This window comes from Eretmochelys imbricata, chromosome 8 (genome assembly GCF_965152235.1).
Source record: "Eretmochelys imbricata isolate rEreImb1 chromosome 8, rEreImb1.hap1, whole genome shotgun sequence".
Lineage (NCBI taxonomy): Eukaryota > Metazoa > Chordata > Testudines > Cheloniidae > Eretmochelys > Eretmochelys imbricata.
In genome coordinates this window covers 94,401,389-94,419,175 of record NC_135579.1, presented here as the reverse complement: position 1 = coordinate 94,419,175, position 17,787 = coordinate 94,401,389, and the positions used below count along the sequence as shown (strand labels likewise).

Sequence of the window (17,787 nt, the reverse complement as noted above, 5' to 3'; positions counted from 1 at the left end):
TTGTCAGCAGGCGTAAATTGGCCTAGCTTCCCTGACTTCAATGGCACATCGTCCGTTTACGTCAGTCTAGTATGCTGGCTCAGTATATTTCTAGCTGCAGTCAGACTAGCATTAGTACAGCTTTAAGTTGCTGCTTAAAGTTACTACTGCTTAGTATTACAAAGTAGGGAAATATTTGAGTTAAACACTATTTTTATATGAACAAACACAAACTTTCCCACCAGCAATATAAGTTTTATATGCACCTCAATACAGCGAGAGTTTCTGACCATAGGAATTGTAAAAACAAATAAATCCAGATTTACCTGAAATCCAAATGCTCCAATAGCACATAGCCATCTAAGGAGGAAAAGAAAATCAATATGCACATGATTCATCTGCAACTTTGTATATTTGCTTGCTGTGCTAGTCACAAACTGCCTGCAGCAACTTTCTAAATATCTTTGTCTCACAAAAGTTGATTAAAACATGATCCCGTGTCGTTAAGCAACCGTTGCAAACTTACATTTGCCCTCAGAATTGCGACATATTACTTGATTCTCTTCCGTGACGTCAATAACATCGAGTTGTTCTCCAGCGGCGATTGGTAAATCAAGTTTTCCTTTGCTTGCGACAGAACAGTGTGCAACTGCTGTGTTGATGATCGTGATTTCCTTATTGTACTAAAAAAATATGATATATATAAAAACACATCACTACATATTAGGCCCTTTATCTATCTTCTGATCTCAGAACTATAACTATCGAAGATGAAGTACTTTTGTAAAATAATGATTAAGGTGATTTGGGGGGAGAACTATTACAAGTGTTTAAAGATAGTGAAAACCCAAAGAAGGACAGGAATTCTTAGAGCTGCACACAAAGGAGGATAAATTTAAGTAAATTAAACCACATTTTAAAAAATAAAGTTTCCTTAATGCCCGTGTAAGTGTTCAAGACAGTGAGATCAATTACAACTATGGTACAGCCTCCTGGGGGAAGTGATTGAAGTGTCTCATGGGACATTTAAAAATGGACTGAACATACTAAATAACGGGCTTTAAGGTGATACCGTAATCACATGTGTGCATAGGTTTGATCCAAAAATTCTCCCATTAAAAACAAAAAAAAAAAACAAAAAACACAACCCCCCCCCCCCCACACACACACACACACACACTTCACAACCACACATGACAGAACAAAAATTCTCAGAGGAAACTTAGTCATAACTTGCCATGACAAGTCTCTAATCCACATTGCAGCTCCTCCCAGGGATGGCTGATGTCAGCTCAACTCCTGCCTCTCCATATTAAGAACAGAGGTGTTGCTGAGAGGTTGAGAGAGATCCTTTCCTGTGCCCTTTGGGAAAGATCTCCTAATTGTGCAGCTACTGGCATCTGTTAGTTTACCATTCCCACTTTCTTCCTAGCAGCAGGACCCTTCCTTCCGAGTGCCTCTCTATTCCCTCCCCAAACAGACTGGCCTCTCCGCTGTGAGAGACACCTAATTTCACCATCCAGAAGACTAGACCGAGTTCCCCGTTGCAGCAGGCAGTTCTTGAATGATGTTAATAATTAAAGCGAATTCATTTGTTACAGAGGACTAGATTCCCAAAGACTCTGCTAGAGCAGAAGCAGCAATCCTACTCTTATAAACTATAGCACGAACTCAGCAGGGCAGCTTATAGCCTACCAAGCCTGTACAGCATTATGGAAAATGTTTATATAAAGGTCCTTTGAATCAGTATCTCCCAGTTTGGTGGGTGCAATCGAGAGGTGGCTCAGGAAAGGGTACCATCTGGGTTAGACTGCACCTGCTGAGTCACTAGAACCAAAAAGTTGGATTAGGGGAGGGAAAGAGGACCTGATGATTTCTCTGTTCCACCCCTATTCTGGCCCCAGCCAATTCTGAGGCAGCTCTATTCCCACCATCCCCAGCTGGAAAAGGATTGTGAGATATACTAGGTTACAAGGGGATTTGTGTGGCCTTTTAAAGGGACTGAACCACAGATCTGGAATATAGGATGCTGCTGACTATCTAGCGTACCATGAATAAAGATTGTTCGCTTTCTGTAGCTCATCCTTTAAGTATCGCACATAACCATAGTTGGCCTCTCACACTGCTGATTGTTTTCTTTAAAGAGGAAAGAAAAAGAACACATACCATAAATTTCTCTCTAAATAACTTCTCTTCTTTTGCCACCTTCTTTCTCTTGTCTATGTTATATTTCTTGGCTTTGAAGAAGTTTCTAGAGGAAAGACTGCATCAAGAAGGGAGACATTCTTAGAAGCTCCTTTTTAATCCTTCAGTGAGCGAAGCAGCATGAAACACAGCACAATGCATACAGCAGCACTGAACAATTCTAATTTAGTCTGGAATGAATCATTGCAAGAACAAAGCAAGTGGACCGTGTCAGTGTCTTCTCACAGTAGGTATTAAAAACACAAACATATGCAGCTTGGATCAATCTAGGCTTAGTAACAGATTCACTTCACCTGTGTTTTGCATAAAGCTGTGCTTTTTTTTTTTTTTTTTTTTTTGGGATACAGTCACGATAGAGCATTTTAAATAGTTTAAGTTAGTAATTTTTATGGAGGTAGGGCAGGAGGAGAATGGGGCAGCTTTCTCCCTTCAGCAATTTCCATTCCCTACCCCCACCCTGCTATTTAAGATTTTATTGGACACTTAAGGCCCTGATCTGCGTAGAGTCCAAATGAAGTCAATGGGACAGAATGCGGGAATGGGAGTCTACATCATTACCCTTTTTTAATCAATGGAGAAGCATAGTGCTCTGAAAGCCCCACTTTCCTAGTACACTATCAAATGATGTACAATTAGAAATCAGAAAGGCTACAAAATTAATAAGCCTTTCCAGTCTGAGACTTAAGTGGAGCTATAATAGTTTACACCAGCTCAGGATCTTCCCCTCCACTTGCATTTGAGAGATGTTAAAGATGGTTTGAAAAAAATCCAGAATAGTGATCAATTCTGGATCATTAATAAATAGGAAACTATGGAAAAAGGAGTATACCCTTTCCACCTCAATAGCCATTCTAGAACACATTTATTATTACGTTTTAGTCAGTGAAGTTTACCTTTGAAATTCAGTGGTAAATCTCCAGTTAATATTATATGCTTCTATTAACTCAGACGAGGGAATTTTGGGCTCAAGTTTTTTTGCAAGGGCTCTCTATAGACTTCAGTGGCATAGGATTAAATGTCCTTTGAGCTTTTAAACACAGGGTGAAATCCCAGCCCCATTGCAACCACTGGCAAAACTCCAATTGTGGGTGAAATCTTGTACCACTGAAGTCAGTCTTGTTTGAGATTAATTTTCTCTAGGTACAAGAAGCGTTGATCCCCATTATTTGGAAAGGAGGGTCATACAGTGTGATGACGATATCAGAATATTCTAAAACTAAAATAAGACACACTTGTAAGTTACTTACCTTCAGCTACTTTCCACCATTCAGTTAAAAAAAATAGGAAATAAGATCCAATATTAGGCAGTTCTTAAAGACTAAGCATTTAAGATCATATTAACAAGATTCTTCATTGATACTTTCAGCCCCTAAAATCTCTATGTCCACGTAACAGAGGAAATCTCATGTTAGTTACATTGCATTTCTTCCTTCAGCCATTACACAAGTCTCAGTAGAAACAGAATAAGAGTGACTGCTAGTCAACATGCTAGGTGATACCTGTGAAGGGTCAGCAATGCTTGTTTAAAAGTCCCAGAATATTAGTTGCTATCTAGAGCTGTGCACACGTTTGTATTTGAAGTGAAACTGGAAAGTTTGGGGCATTTCGCTTAAGTTTTCACAGCAGGAAAAGCCAACATTACTGAATGTAGTGTTATTGTGGCCATGTTGGTCCCAGGATATTAGAGAGACAAGGTGCATGAGGTAATTTCTTTTATTGGTCAACTTCTGTTGGTTAGAAAGAGAAGCTTTCAAGCTTACCCAAAGCTCTCACCTTATCTTACATGGTGGGTTAAAGCATCCGTACATCAATGAGCACTAGGGAACTTTTAATGTGTTTCAGCAGGATCTACACAGACAGTTACTGTGCAGCACCCTGGAGGACTAATCCCAGCTTGCCACATGGTACATGCTTGTGTGGACACTGCCTATGTTGTATGCACATCCTAGAGAGACATCTAAAAAGAGGTAGTTCTTCTGGCCAGTGTTTTCTCCCAGCACAGACCAATCACTGATACTTTGGTCTCAAATGCTTGTTTAAAGAGGTTGTATTTAGGCTGAGGAGCTGTTCCACTACACTGCACAGCATTAGGTAGATATAGTCCTACCTCAACTAGAGAGAAAAGAGGCTACAAAACTTCAGGATAAAACTTTGGGGAAAGAAGGCCCTTGAAGAATTCCCCACTCACACATACACACCAAGGTTATACGTTTCCTTCAAGTCTAGTTTCTGCAAACTTTGGTAGACCGTTTTCATGAAATTTTGTAAAGTGAAAGGATACTCTCTCAGTGTTATCAAAGTCTAATAAAATGCTCTCTCTCAAAGTTTAAATTAATGTTGGACTGGGAAGACTGACACCTTGTACTTAATTGGGAAGAATACATACAATTATAGAAAAAAAGATCTTTCGTTACCTTTCTATATCTTCACTGCTTCTTGTTTGATCTTTATCTTTTGGCATCAGAAATTTTAGCTTCCAATTGTTGTGTTTGTCGTCCTTCTCTCTAGGGGAAAAAAGGAGCAATTGAGGATATTTATAACAATCCTTTTCAAACAGAAGGGCGGCACAAGGATTTTTTATTTAAAGAGATATCGAATTTCACACACCACTGAAACGCAAACACTTAATGCAGGAACCTTGCTGCTTATACCAGTTTACATCAATACTGCTCAATAGTTGAAGAGCAAGAAATGAAGTACATGCTATCTAGTTCAGATTACAGGGAGACATTTTTGCAGAAGGCAAAATGCAGCTACACAAGAGTTGGACTGGGCACATTGGGGATTTAATCCCCATCTCTTATGGATAGTTTCATGAGCCACAAGGAGACAAGGCTTCACTTTACATTGTATCCAAAAGACAGCACTATGCTAGGGTTCACTTACAACACTTTTAGGATGCCACCTGCCAATTCAGAAACATCCTTTCCTAGAGCACCTGAACTTTTCCTAGAGAACTCCTATAAATACTGACCCTACCTTGCTTAGCTTATAAAAAGGTACAGTGAAAGTGTCTCTCTGAAGGCCAACATAGTATGCCACAGATTTGTGGAGGAATGTTGCCTGCAGCATAAGAACCTGTTTTGGAGAAATATTACAGTAGTCATCCTCTTTTGTAAAAGTGGGTTACTTACTTTGCATCTTTTTGATCCACATCAATGCCATCATATGCCATGTTTCCTTGGGACACCACCTCTGTTATCAAAACATTCAGAGTAATGGTGAGTCAGAAAACATTCATCTGAGTATGGTATTTGAAACCACTGACTGCAATAAAACTGGGACTGCACCTCGCCTGTCTGAAACGCTATCAATCCAAAGAAACTAAATGTTGTAGCAATGAAGGATTCTCAAGGCAAAAGGAAGGAGACTTCCCCATGAGTAGGCACCGGAGGCTAGGGAGAAATAATTAAAAACACCCAAAGACATCTCTAAAAGAGTCATTTGCCTGAGCGCACTGCTCTGGTTGGAAATTTACAGTTCTTGGGATGTAACAGTTGGGATTTCATTCTGCTCTCAACTAGTTTAATGCCATTTAAAAAGAAAATCTATATTTTTTAATGCTAGAAAGGACTATTATGATCACCTACCCCAACTTCCTACATAACACAGGCCAGGAATTTGAACCCAGGTCTCAAGTCCCAGGTTTGTGCCCTAAGCACTGGACCAGACTTTCTAAGGAATTAGCCCCAATTTACACATGGGACACAGTCAGGCCCTATAAATTATTCTGAGGAATATGGTACATTCGTTCTGATAGGAGGATGAAATTCTAGGGCTCAATTCAGACTCTGTTAAAGTGGAGGCAATCCAGTTGAGTCCACTGGAATCATTCCCATTTGTACCAGATCCAAATCTAGCCCTTTCCCCTTCACGACCCGAAATGGCTTTCACAAAAAGATTCTCAAGAACGGTCAGAGGAATCCTGGAGTGCTTTATTGAGCAAGTCGGCTACTGAAACAGTTTACATCTGCGCAAGAATAACCTCGCCTCCATACCCTACCTCAAAACCACAAGTAAAGTGCACACCTATATTAAGTCTTTAAAATTAACACTGCTACATACCAATTTTAGAGCGTTACAGTACACAGTCTGTTTCAAAAGAGGCAAGACACCCATACCACCCCTTCCAGGCACATTCCAACGTAATCACACACATACACAGCTTACCTAAGTTTGGTACTGAACTGGACAATATGCTGGAGGGGGCGGGAGGGAGAGAGAGAAAACACATGGAGGAAAAAAAAATTATTTACATACAAACATGTTAAAACAGCCATCTTAGCAGCATGGCAACTGTACCGGTGGCTCAAGGGAAGATTCTACACTGAGGCTCTGGAATGCTACAGGTCTAAGAATAAATTATGTTCTCACGCCCCCTTGTCCCAATGATCCATTAAATCTTTGAAGAGTCAGTCTGTCCTTTTATATTCTGCGCCTCCCTAACATACGCGTGAACACTTTTCAGACCTCCAAAGCTAAGAGGCAGACACACAGTCTAAAATGGTTATTATGGGGACGCCACAATTGAAAGTGCCTTTTCAAAGACCAGAACATAGAAGAAAGGAAAGAGCTGACACTGGCCAAATATTTCTCCCATCCTGGTCAATGAATGCAGCATGCCATGCACCTGTCTGTAAGCTAACATGGAGTTTTATGATGACCTCCTTATTAGGTCTTAATTACAAGATCCACAGCAGTGTTCAGAACTCTTTTCTGTGATACAAGAAGGTATAGTGTGAAAGTTTAAGCAACATATGGTAGATCATTAGTATGATCATAATTTAGCAGGTATGGAGCAAGAAGATGCTAAAGAGTGAGAGAACAGAGGAAATAGAGTGAGAACGGATTTAAAGAAATGAGGCAAGCATCATCAGAGCTTTTTACAGAAATAAAAAACCCAAGACAGCCAAAATGATGGATGAGTACCTAAAAGAAGAGAGGACACATACTGTACCTGTGGTTAAAGACCCACTAAATACCCACATCTTCTCTTTTTAGAAAATGAAGCAGACAAATCAATTCACATCCAATGTGTGTGTAGATAATATTTTGCACAAGTGCCGGAGTTCAGTCAACTTGCAGCCACTTATCCAACTCTTTCTAAAAGCGGTCTGCTTTCCCTAAATTCAAGTGCTGGATATTAAGAGAAGTTATGTACATGACAGACAGCTTTCATACTGTAGCTCCCACTACACATTCCCAAAACACAGCTATATTCCTTTAAAGCCAGAAAAAAAATCCCAGACAGACATTCTCAGGACCAAAAGAGTATGGCACCATAGTGCACCTGCTTCATCTGACAGTAGGCGTTTTGCAGAGAGGGGTCGAGAGACCTTATGTTCTGCAGCCAACCATCATGCATTCATGAAGTGAGAAACTGACACAAGCCAGCATCTTGAATATGAAGCCAACAGGACTCGAAAGAGTACTAGAAAAAGGTAGACAATATTCCTTCATGTGTCATTAACTTGTTATATCAGAGACTGAATGGTCTCCTCTTTCTTATCAGATACTATTGCCAGCTTGAATGTGAAAGGCAAATCATCTTCTCTAAGGTACCACCTTTCCCAGCCTATAGGTGACACAAGCACATGCAGGTCTCTGCGTTGCTAATACCATATTGCTGTGTCTGTCTCCTACAGACATGCAACATTTTTCAAGGTTTCATCAGCAGTGCAGAGAGAGGAAGTCAGAGCTTTACTTAGCTCTCCACAGAATGTGGTTCAGTTAAGTCATTTTGAAAATAAAGGAGTTGGTTGAGATCAGTGGGTTTTTATGCCAGACTAATCCATGAAGTAGATGGGAGGCTTTCCACGGACTTCAAAATTTCTACTCTGCCGTCCTCTGCCTCTGCCCCAATGATTAGGGTTTAATTCTGCCTCTCAAGGCAAAAAGTGGGGGAAAAGCCATTGATATTGCTGCTTCTAAGAATGATGGATCAGACTAACAGAACCTTGTTCTGACCTCCCACTGATGGAAATCCAGAGTAACTTCCCTGCAGTTATACCATTGTATATTTGGATCAGAATCAGGCCCAGTGATTTTGGGGGGAGGGGGGGTGGAAGAAGTCAGATTCCTACTTTCATTACTCAAAAAAGGAACCAAATAAACCAAATATCTCATGAGTAAAACAGCTGCCTTAACAACAATTTTAGAATCATAGATTAACAGAATGGATGTACTGGTCAGATACCCCTAATGGAAAGCATTATCTTTGGATTCTTTAAGGGTGCTAAATAATACAGTTACAACACAAGATTTTTTTCCCTCTTCATGAACTTGAATTTAAGAAGGTCTTTGCCCACCAACTGGAAAAGGAAAATATTAAATCAATTAATTTTTCCTTTTCACTGATCTACATCTGTTCAACTTGTTTTGATTACTGGACCATCATCACAACCCAAGCCAATCAGCAGTTTGGAAAGACATAAGCATCCTCATGCTTCAAGACATTATCCAACCTATGATTTAGGAAGAAACTTGCAGATTATTCCATACTTGACATATTCAGGGTTTCTTGCACCTTTTTCTGAAGTGTTTGGTGCTGTCCATTGTGAGAGACAAGATACTGGACCAGATGCACCCTAGGCGAGATCCATTATGGAAATTCCTATGGAACAGCTGGTCATCATAAATGACTTTTTAGGCAGATTTGCCAAACAAGCTATGTCCAGAACTACAAAAAGAAAAAGTGATAGTTTCCAAACATGAACCCAGCAGGAGCTGTTTAGGCAACATTTCTTACCGGCGGTTTTCCTTCATCTTGGCATGCTTCAATTTAATTATGTCTTTCTTGAAAAACTTCCCAAGTTGCTTTAGTTTTTCTTTTCTATCTGAACTAGGTACGAAGAAAATACATTGGGAAGAAGAAAAAAAAAAAAAGCGAGAGACTTAAGAATGCTGAATGCCCACAAAAGTTGCCATATTGGCAGTGCTAGAGATTATCCTCTATTCAGAAAGCAGGGACTGCACCTTAAGAAGTACTTAGGCCCCAGTCCAGCAAAGCACTTAAGCATGTGCTTAACTCACTGGGGACTACTCACATGCTTAGAGTTAAGCTTAAGTGCTTTGCTGGACTGAGGCCTTCAATCTAAATTCCCTCTTGCATTGGTTTTAGTTCACACATGGGATTTTTCAAAGCCAGTTAGTTACTAATGAAAAAAAAGTCAGTTTCTTCCCCTACCACATTCAGAAATTGAGTGTTTTCGTGGAACTCCAAATCTCGGATAAAAGGAACAGTGCTTTGCTGGGTCCAGTTCCTGGTAGACATTACAGATGGAAGGACAGTCTTGTGGTTAAGGCCAAGCCTGGGAGTCAAACCACCTCTTTCTTTCCAGGCTCCACCACACATCTCTGTCCTGTATGGCCTTGGGCAAGACAAATTCTATTTATGTCTACAAAAGGGGGAACTGTACTTGCTTATGGCACAGGGGTGTTGCAAAAAACTTATTTCCCATAGTGGATGTATACTGAGGTGTTTAAGAACCACCAAGATAGAAGGTACTCGATAAGTAAGTACTAAATACAGCGAGCACAATTCCTTGAACACTGGCTGCACGTTGTACTGGCAGGAAGACTATCTAAAAGGATGGCCTTGTGGTTACGGCACTGAACTAAGACTCAGGATATTAAGTTTCAATGCCCAGCTCTGCTGTAAACTTCTTTGTGCAATCTTGGGCAAGTCACAATCTATTTCTCCATTTCCCCATCTGCAACGGGAGGATAAGGAAACTTCATTTCTCCTACTATTTAGTATCTATTTAGACAAGGGACTGGCTGTGCACGTATGGCATTTAGCACAATGGACCATGGTCTTGTTTAAATTAAAGGTGCACCTAGAGGCACCAAAGAGCATTGCTATTCCCCCTCTCCCAATCCTCTAGGTTTCAAACTTCCCATATTTTCTCCACACGAAAGATATAAAAGTTAGGTTTAAACCCAGGTGCAATTACTCCTCACGTCCATAAAGGAGCACTATGCACAAGATAAATAACTCCACATTCTGCTGTATAAAAACCAGACATCAGGTGCACCTTTTAAGCAGTTTTGTGGAGCAATGCCTCACCATTTGCTATAGTCAAGGGCTGAGTCAGCTACACTGTGGAAAGGTGTATGAAGTCTCATTCCACACACAGAGTGATCTTACTGAGCTAATGATTGGAAATGCAGTTAGTAAATGTCAGCTAATGTCAAACAACAAAAATCAATATCCCTTCTACAGTTGTAAAACATGTACTTATATCCAATAGCCAACAGGCACAGTACATAGAAGTGCATTCAGCTGCTTGAAGGCATACAAATGGCAACTCACTCCAGTTTGATTGGATTATAATCCCCATTATGAATATCTTCATATATTTCGTCATACTTGTCTTCTGAAACTTAAAAACAAGACAGATGTATTCACAAATCACATTCAAGGGTAACAATCTTCAAGGTCTGCTAAACAGAACAAACAGCTCTGGAACAGGAGAACCACTTAGCACTAAATAGGCTATGGCTACACTATGAGCTAGCGGTGGGATTCCCAGCTCACGTGTAAATAGTCACACTAGCGCACATCTCAGCTAGCATACTAAACACAGAAGTGTAGCTGCCACAGCACCAGCTAGCTACCAGACTACCAGGACCCTGCTGTCTATGCAAGCTGGGAATCAGACCCCCTAGCTTGTAGCATAAAGTGCAACAAACATTCACAAGAGACCGTTTATTCCCAGATGGAAGCTTGCCACATTGCTGAACGCTCAGCATTGGAGTGGTACTGATCAATAAAAGAATCTAAGAACACTCATTGTATTTATACATGAGCTAACAGTGGAACGTTCAACACAATGCACACGCCGTTCTTTGTAAACTTGTTTTCTTTTTAAAGTGTTAGTGCTCTAGTGGTTAGAAAATGTATTACAATCAGGTGGCTAAAACTGTGCAGTCTAAGGCTTAAACAAATCTTGCATATGAGCTGCAGGGGTAGATTTATTAAGATATCAAAATTCATCCAATGAATGACATTATTAGGATAATATTTGACTAACATGAGATTGCTGTCACATCGCACTAGGAATCCCACTAAGAAAAAATCTATCACACCACCAGAAAAGTGGTAGGTTTAACGATGGTATTTGTGATTTTGTCTCCCAGTAATATGGACGTGACAACTTTAACTACAATTGCTTAAAATGGATACAGACAGGCGCTTATGGGTGAAATTCATTATAGCAGATCCATATGGCCAAGTGAAGCTTCAACAATATATTGGTGGAAAATCCTGTCCCTGGTTCCATGGGCATGGAGGTTTCCACATGGAGAGGAAACCAGTGCAATTCCGGGCTGGGGGAGGAAGAGGAGGAGGAGGAGGAGGAGGAAGAAAAGAAAGGAATATGGGCAGGTTTTGAAGAGGCCACTCTCAAAGCACTGCAGAGCTATTTAAGGGTTAGATCCAGGATCACCACCGCTATATAATGCTAAAGTCACAGAGTCTACTCCTGCAGTTAGGCTGCAGTAGCAGCTGCAATGCACAGCTTAGGGGTAAAGGAAGAATTCTTTCCTCATTGTCTTGGCAGAGATCCCAGTGCCCTGCTCACTTTCCTGGGCTGACTGGAAACGTAGCAGAGGACTGGACTGTAGTGTGAGATTCAAGTGCAGCATAGGGCCATATGCAACTCTTTTTTCTGGGGTGAGCTCCACTCCAGGCACAAGAGGCACCCTTTTAAATGGAGGTATGCCTCAACGTAATGAATGATCCCCAAGTTCAAACTTCCCAACTTTGCCATACTTACAGCTATCTGAAGTGAACGAGCTAAAGGCGTCAGAGGCTTGATTCCTGGAAAATGAAGTATCAAGACAGTTTGATATATCAGTTTACTATATTGCAGGTTTTAGAAGACATCTCAAAACCCAGTCGTTAGCATGTACTCACACAGCATGCTTTATATCTTCTACATCATCATACACATCCTCTGATGTCTGCATTGGCTTCAGAATCCTTTGGCTTAAAGCCACCATGTCTTCATCTGCTTTCAGGGCACCCACGCACACATAGCGAGCTGAAAATGAAACAGCATCTTGCCTTAGAAGCTCTTCTGATCGCCTACTATCAGGTCAAGGATGATCATCTTTGATGACTCATGTTGGTGTCACAATAAATATGTCAGTTGCAGAGGAAGCCAAACTTCCTTAGATCTAGGAGTTAAGAGGGTCTTTGATTGCTCTAAGCTGCTTTGAAAGAAAAGCAAAAAAGAGAGTCTTAAAGACTTATTTTAGAGATTTACCAGTTTGCTCAGTACCTGAAGCCCTCAACTGTGAAATTTTTCAACTGCAAGAACCAAAATAGGATTTAAAAAAATAAATAAAATAAAATAAGATGAGCATTTACTGAAATAAATGAAGAGATTGAATTGTTAGGATCTTTGGAGTGGTTGATATGGTTTAGAGAGTAAGGATTGATAGATTACTTAAGCCTGGGGAATATACCTGCAAATCACGGTAGAGGAAAAAAAAATAAAAAAAAGTCTCATTTGTGATTTTAGCTGATGTCTATTACACTGAGAACAGGACAATTAAGTGCGTGAACTGTTTCAGTTAAGTAAAAAATAGATACCAGCTCAACAGACACTCCTCCAACAATGTTAGGTCTAAGGTTGTGCATTTGACCAGTCCAAAAATTATTGGTAAATTTACAAGTCAAGTATATGTAAGGCTGTACAAAAGTATGGATTTTTTCTGGTTCAAAAGTTGCAGCCACCGTTTGTTGAAGCCGAGGTTTTGGTGTGCTCAGTGCACAACCCATTTGAAAAACAAAAACAGGTTGCCTTTATATACTTGCTTTTAAAATAGATTCACCACCCCTGGGTGCTCACCCACCCATATACTTCAGCACCTTCTTCCAAGGCACGCAGCCTGCCTTCTAAGCAGGGCAACAGCTCAGATATGTCCCAATAGCTCTTGAAGGCAAGCGTGACCAAGAGGTAGCCATCCAAATTGGAGTACTGTTGCTACCTCACAAATAAGGGGAAACACCCCCACCCCGACGACCCAAATTTGAGTGCTGTTGCTACCTCATTCACCAATTTGTAACCCCCAACCCCGATCACCCGAATTTGGCTCAGCTGCCTCTGTCATGATGGAGAGAAGCTAGGCCAAATTTGAGGGAATGGTATTACAACCTGGCACACAAGCTTGCAGTGCCAACACCCCTCAAATTTGTGGCACCTGTTAAAACAAAAAAAACCCCACAACCCAACAACCACCCTGCGATGTGTGTTCAGAGTTATGGCCCATAATTTTCTTACAGCCTTAAATACTGGTCAAACATTTTAAAGCACTAATTTATTAGAATAAAAAAAAAAAAAAAGACTAAGACTTTATGTTCTCCAATAGGCTTAGCCTTCGAGAGATACTTATGCCTAATTTCAAAACAAAAGTTAATACAACTCCAGTTCAGTAACTCAGAAAAATATGAAACAATTAAATGTAGTTATGGGGTTTTTTGGTTTGGTTTTGTTGTAAGAAGACGGGCACCATGATGCAAGCCAAAAGATAGGCTGCCACTGCCATCAGGACGTCCTTGCTAGAATGTATTACATTATTTGATCACTGTCAAATATTAAGTGATCAGTTGACCAGCTTGCCAAGCCTAGTTAGGCCTTGAAGGAGTTTGAAGGAAAAAAACAGGTTGGATTAAGAAACTTAAGAGACAGAGCCAAAAGCAACTAGTATTTTTAAATGGATGCCTCCATGCTCAGCTGCCACACCAGAAATATGCAACACTGACATTTCTGCCCATATTATGAATTTCATCATAATGCTTCAGAGCAAAACTAACTTCTCACTTTTGGTCTCTCTGATTTTTCAAAAGCACCTAGCATTGGCCGCACTCTGCTCCCATTTACATCAATGGAGCAGAGATAGGCCAACCTTGAACAATACTAAAAACTCCACCCAAAAGTACCTCCAGCCATTCAAGAGATCCGTCATAATCTACAGCTCAATCCTGAACAGTCTCTGTCAATAGCAGCAAAGTTAAGCAGCATGGTTTAAAAATAACAACGATGTCAGGAATGAATTGAAATAAATTACTTACAGGGAAAGCCAATTTACACTTGGAAGCTGCAGAATAATTTGAAAAAGAAGAAGTATGTTCCCCATTCACTACAAACTAAAGTAAGTGGAGTGCGTCTGGCAACTGTATAGTTTAAGATAGTAACAGAAGCCCAAACAACGTACTAGCACTTTGGGTCTGCACCATAATGAAGAAAATAAGGGCTCATTCTTTAAATTTTGTAGTCTCATTAGAACTAATCATGCCAGCAAGGGGTGGGGAGGTGGAAATTGGCAAACGAAAAACAAACAAAAAAAATAATTTGTATATGTGGTCAATTGAAGCTATTTGGCCTAAGTTTGTGATGAATTTGCCAAATAAATAGTTTCAACCAAAAAAAGCTTAAGCCTAGATTCACAAGGGGACTTTGGTGCCATTCGCAAAACCCAGAGGAGGTGGTAGTAATGAAGCCATCCCCCTTACGCCCAGTAACCTTGCGGTTTGGGCGCTCACCCGGGATGTGGGAGACCCACATTTGAATCCATGCTCTGGAGTAGGATCTTGAACTCAGCTCTTCTCCCTTCCAGCTGAGTGCCCTAACCAACAGCCTATAGCATCATTCTTACTCTCTTCCCCAATGACTATTCAAGGACTCTGGACAAAGTAGAACGGCTTCAACACGACAGACAGACAGAGTCCCACCTCAGAACATCCTTGTGCGATGCTTCAGCCACTTACCTGGTACGTTGGAGACCTGACTTCAAGTGCCAGCTCCAGAGTGGGGATTCAAACCCAGGTTTCCATATCCCAGGTTAGTGCCCTGGTCACTCCATAGAAAGGGGACACCGCCAGTTCCAGTTTTGACAGTCTAGCCCTTCATTTCCTTCGCTTTTAAGTTAACGCCCAACATAAGAATGCATGGTTTGATATGAAATTTCTCTCTGCTTACTTTTAATTCACTGAAAATTTTTGGTTTTCGTTCAACTCAAACCAAAACTTCCAGAGAGCTGAAAAATCAGTTATTTGCACAACTCTGTTCAACACTCCCAAGTCAGGACAATCTAATTTGAACAGATAGTCTTAAACTAAAGAAGTATTAGTGTCCATGCAGCATTCTGTGCTACTGTAACTTAACTGGTTTAAAATTACACGGTAAGTTAGACCAGTGTGACTTTCTCATGCAGACAAGGCCTGAAATATTTTAGGTAATAATAAAAAAAAAAAGTGAACAGAAGTTTGAAGAAAGAGTACAATAAAACAAAGGCAATGTGATACTCACAATGTTCTACTCCATCTTTTGCCAGCCATTTCCCAGTTTGGATGATGTCAGTTGTATCTCCCTGCTTAGCCTGTAGCTTGTTCTTCCTACCTTCATTGCCTTGATGTATTTGTGATTTATGTAGCATGTCCTCACCACCACTAATCTAATGAGAGAAATGTAGATGTGGTTAGTGCAGTGCTTGAATCAGATTCATAATTTACAAGCAACATGAAAAAACATAGCTCAACTAGTAACCCACTATATAGAACAGAGGTATAATAGATTATATGCAACTCAGAAACAGAAATAGTATCGGTCATATTACTAAACATTTATCATCACTGAAGGGAGAAAACAAAGGATTTAAAATTCCATCATCTATCCTCATTTGGGAGACTAAAGACTGCTTCCAATCCCTGGACCAAGAGTTAGTTTCACTGTGCTTTAAAAACAAAATTGCATCATACCCTAGTCCCTCATTGTCCACCCCAACACTGCACCTAAACATATAAGGGGCACCTCAATGACATATTACCTTGGATGCTTTATTCATTTGCTGTTGCCTCTCTCTACCAAGATCCCATTTCAATTTTTCCTTTTTTTCATCCTCTGTGACTCTTTCAGTGCTGAAATATTAGAAGATACTTACACAAGCCCAGGCTAAGATAGATGTGTTACTACATAGCATCTCCCCCCTACTCTACTTGTTAGGAGAGAGATGAGGCTGTATTGTGTAGACAGTATTATATTCCATAATGCCAGTGCTAAAATCTGAGTCAGCTCCAACATGCAGACAGAGCAGATGGTAACCCAGAGCAATAATTTTCAAAGCACTATTCACAATTTGAATGACAGCAAGCCAGGAGGAATGGACTCTTTGATAATGGACAGCCCATAGACTAGATCCATTGCGGATGATCTCGCCTGGGTGGTTTCATGTGGCTGACCCTGGTCCAGCTTTACAGAAAAAAAGTCTTGCCAACTAAAAAAAAAAGTACGGGTTGATGAGAGAAAAAGATGAGGCAGTCCATAGCCAATGACCTTCTGGGTTATCAAGACCACAACTCCTATCACCTGTCCCATATTTATCTAGTCAGCTTGACTGGTTCACTTTATGTTTAATTCCCAGCACTATATCAGACATACATTAGGATGGGTGAACCAATTCTGACATGTGTTTCTGTTTCAGTGTCCCTCACACACTCTGATTTGGCACAGCTTAGCTCTCCCTCATACAGTCTCCGTCTCCCTCTTTGGTTCCTGACTCCATCAGGACTCTCCAGGACTACACCATCCCTTCCACATTCTCCTCTACAGTTGCCCTCCCATCCTACTACATAATCCCAAAGCCCACTTTCATGTATGTTTACTTGTGAAATCATTTTGGTGTCCCTCTGAACACCCAAGCCACTTTGGTGATGCAACGTCTCTCCTCATTCTATTCCCAAATTGCTTTTTTCCCCTCAGGCACACATTTAACAAAAATAATCCAATTTATCACATGCTACGGCAATCTCCATTAAAGCAAGCAGGTTACCAAGCTACAATAAATTACATTTACTACAGCATTTGAAGTATTTATTTTTACTCTTACAATAATCCAGGGTGAACTTCAAAGTTGCCTTTTTCCTTCATCACATCTAGTTGAAGAGCTGGACAAATAATTCTTAAGTAGAGCCGGTTGGAATATTTTCAATTAAATGAAATTGAAATGTTTTGTGGAGACATCAGTTTGGATGAAAAATTCATTTCAAGTTGTTTTGGATCTGGGTTCAGGGCTCTCTGGTGACTTCTAGAGAGCGATGGGAGACTTCCTAAGGTGCCTGACTGAGAGCAGAGTTTTGTCATCCCAGATCACACACTTGAACCTGGGTCTCCTAGGCTAGAGTGTCAGTCTCTTTCCCGTTCCCACATTAAAAAGTTCACATTTCCCGGGGGAGAGGAAAAGGACATTGACAATTCAGCTTTTTGCAAAATCGTTTGAGAGGTTTTGCTTTTGTTCCACTGCAAAACAAAAATGAAGTTTGAAACCTTGAACGCTGCCAGAAAATGCAATTGTATTCACAAGTGTGTTTGTGGAATTTCACTGTATTTCTCAAATAAAATATTCTGTGAATACCTTACAGGTTATTTACCCAGCTCTATTACAGAGTTAAAAAGGTAATTTGCCTTTGCTAAACCTGTTTAGAAGAACAGAAATAAAAAGTGATTCAAATAAATGAAGAAGTTACCTGGATGAGGCAAACAGAAAAGTTTTCTGCTTCTATTGAAAAAGAAAGTAAAAACACCTTCACTTATTATG

At 40.3% G+C, this 17,787-nt stretch overlaps 1 protein-coding gene across 1 annotated transcript in view; it reads right to left on the bottom strand.

The window, feature by feature from the left end:
• Positions 1–301: 301 nt before the first annotated feature.
• FYB2 (FYN binding protein 2) overlaps positions 302–17,787 on the bottom strand; it is a 42,046-nt gene continuing 24,560 nt past the window's right edge. The window contains exons 7-19 of the mRNA XM_077825371.1: positions 17,717–17,748; positions 16,021–16,111; positions 15,504–15,648; positions 12,104–12,230; positions 11,964–12,007; positions 10,499–10,568; positions 8,933–9,025; positions 6,355–6,383; positions 5,319–5,379; positions 4,599–4,688; positions 2,146–2,242; positions 506–662; positions 302–339 (exon numbers count right to left, since the gene is read on the bottom strand). Of these exons, the coding sequence (XP_077681497.1) occupies positions 302–339; positions 506–662; positions 2,146–2,242; positions 4,599–4,688; positions 5,319–5,379; positions 6,355–6,383; positions 8,933–9,025; positions 10,499–10,568; positions 11,964–12,007; positions 12,104–12,230; positions 15,504–15,648; positions 16,021–16,111; positions 17,717–17,748 (1,074 nt within the window). The remainder of the gene's footprint in view (positions 340–505; positions 663–2,145; positions 2,243–4,598; positions 4,689–5,318; positions 5,380–6,354; positions 6,384–8,932; positions 9,026–10,498; positions 10,569–11,963; positions 12,008–12,103; positions 12,231–15,503; positions 15,649–16,020; positions 16,112–17,716; positions 17,749–17,787) is intronic.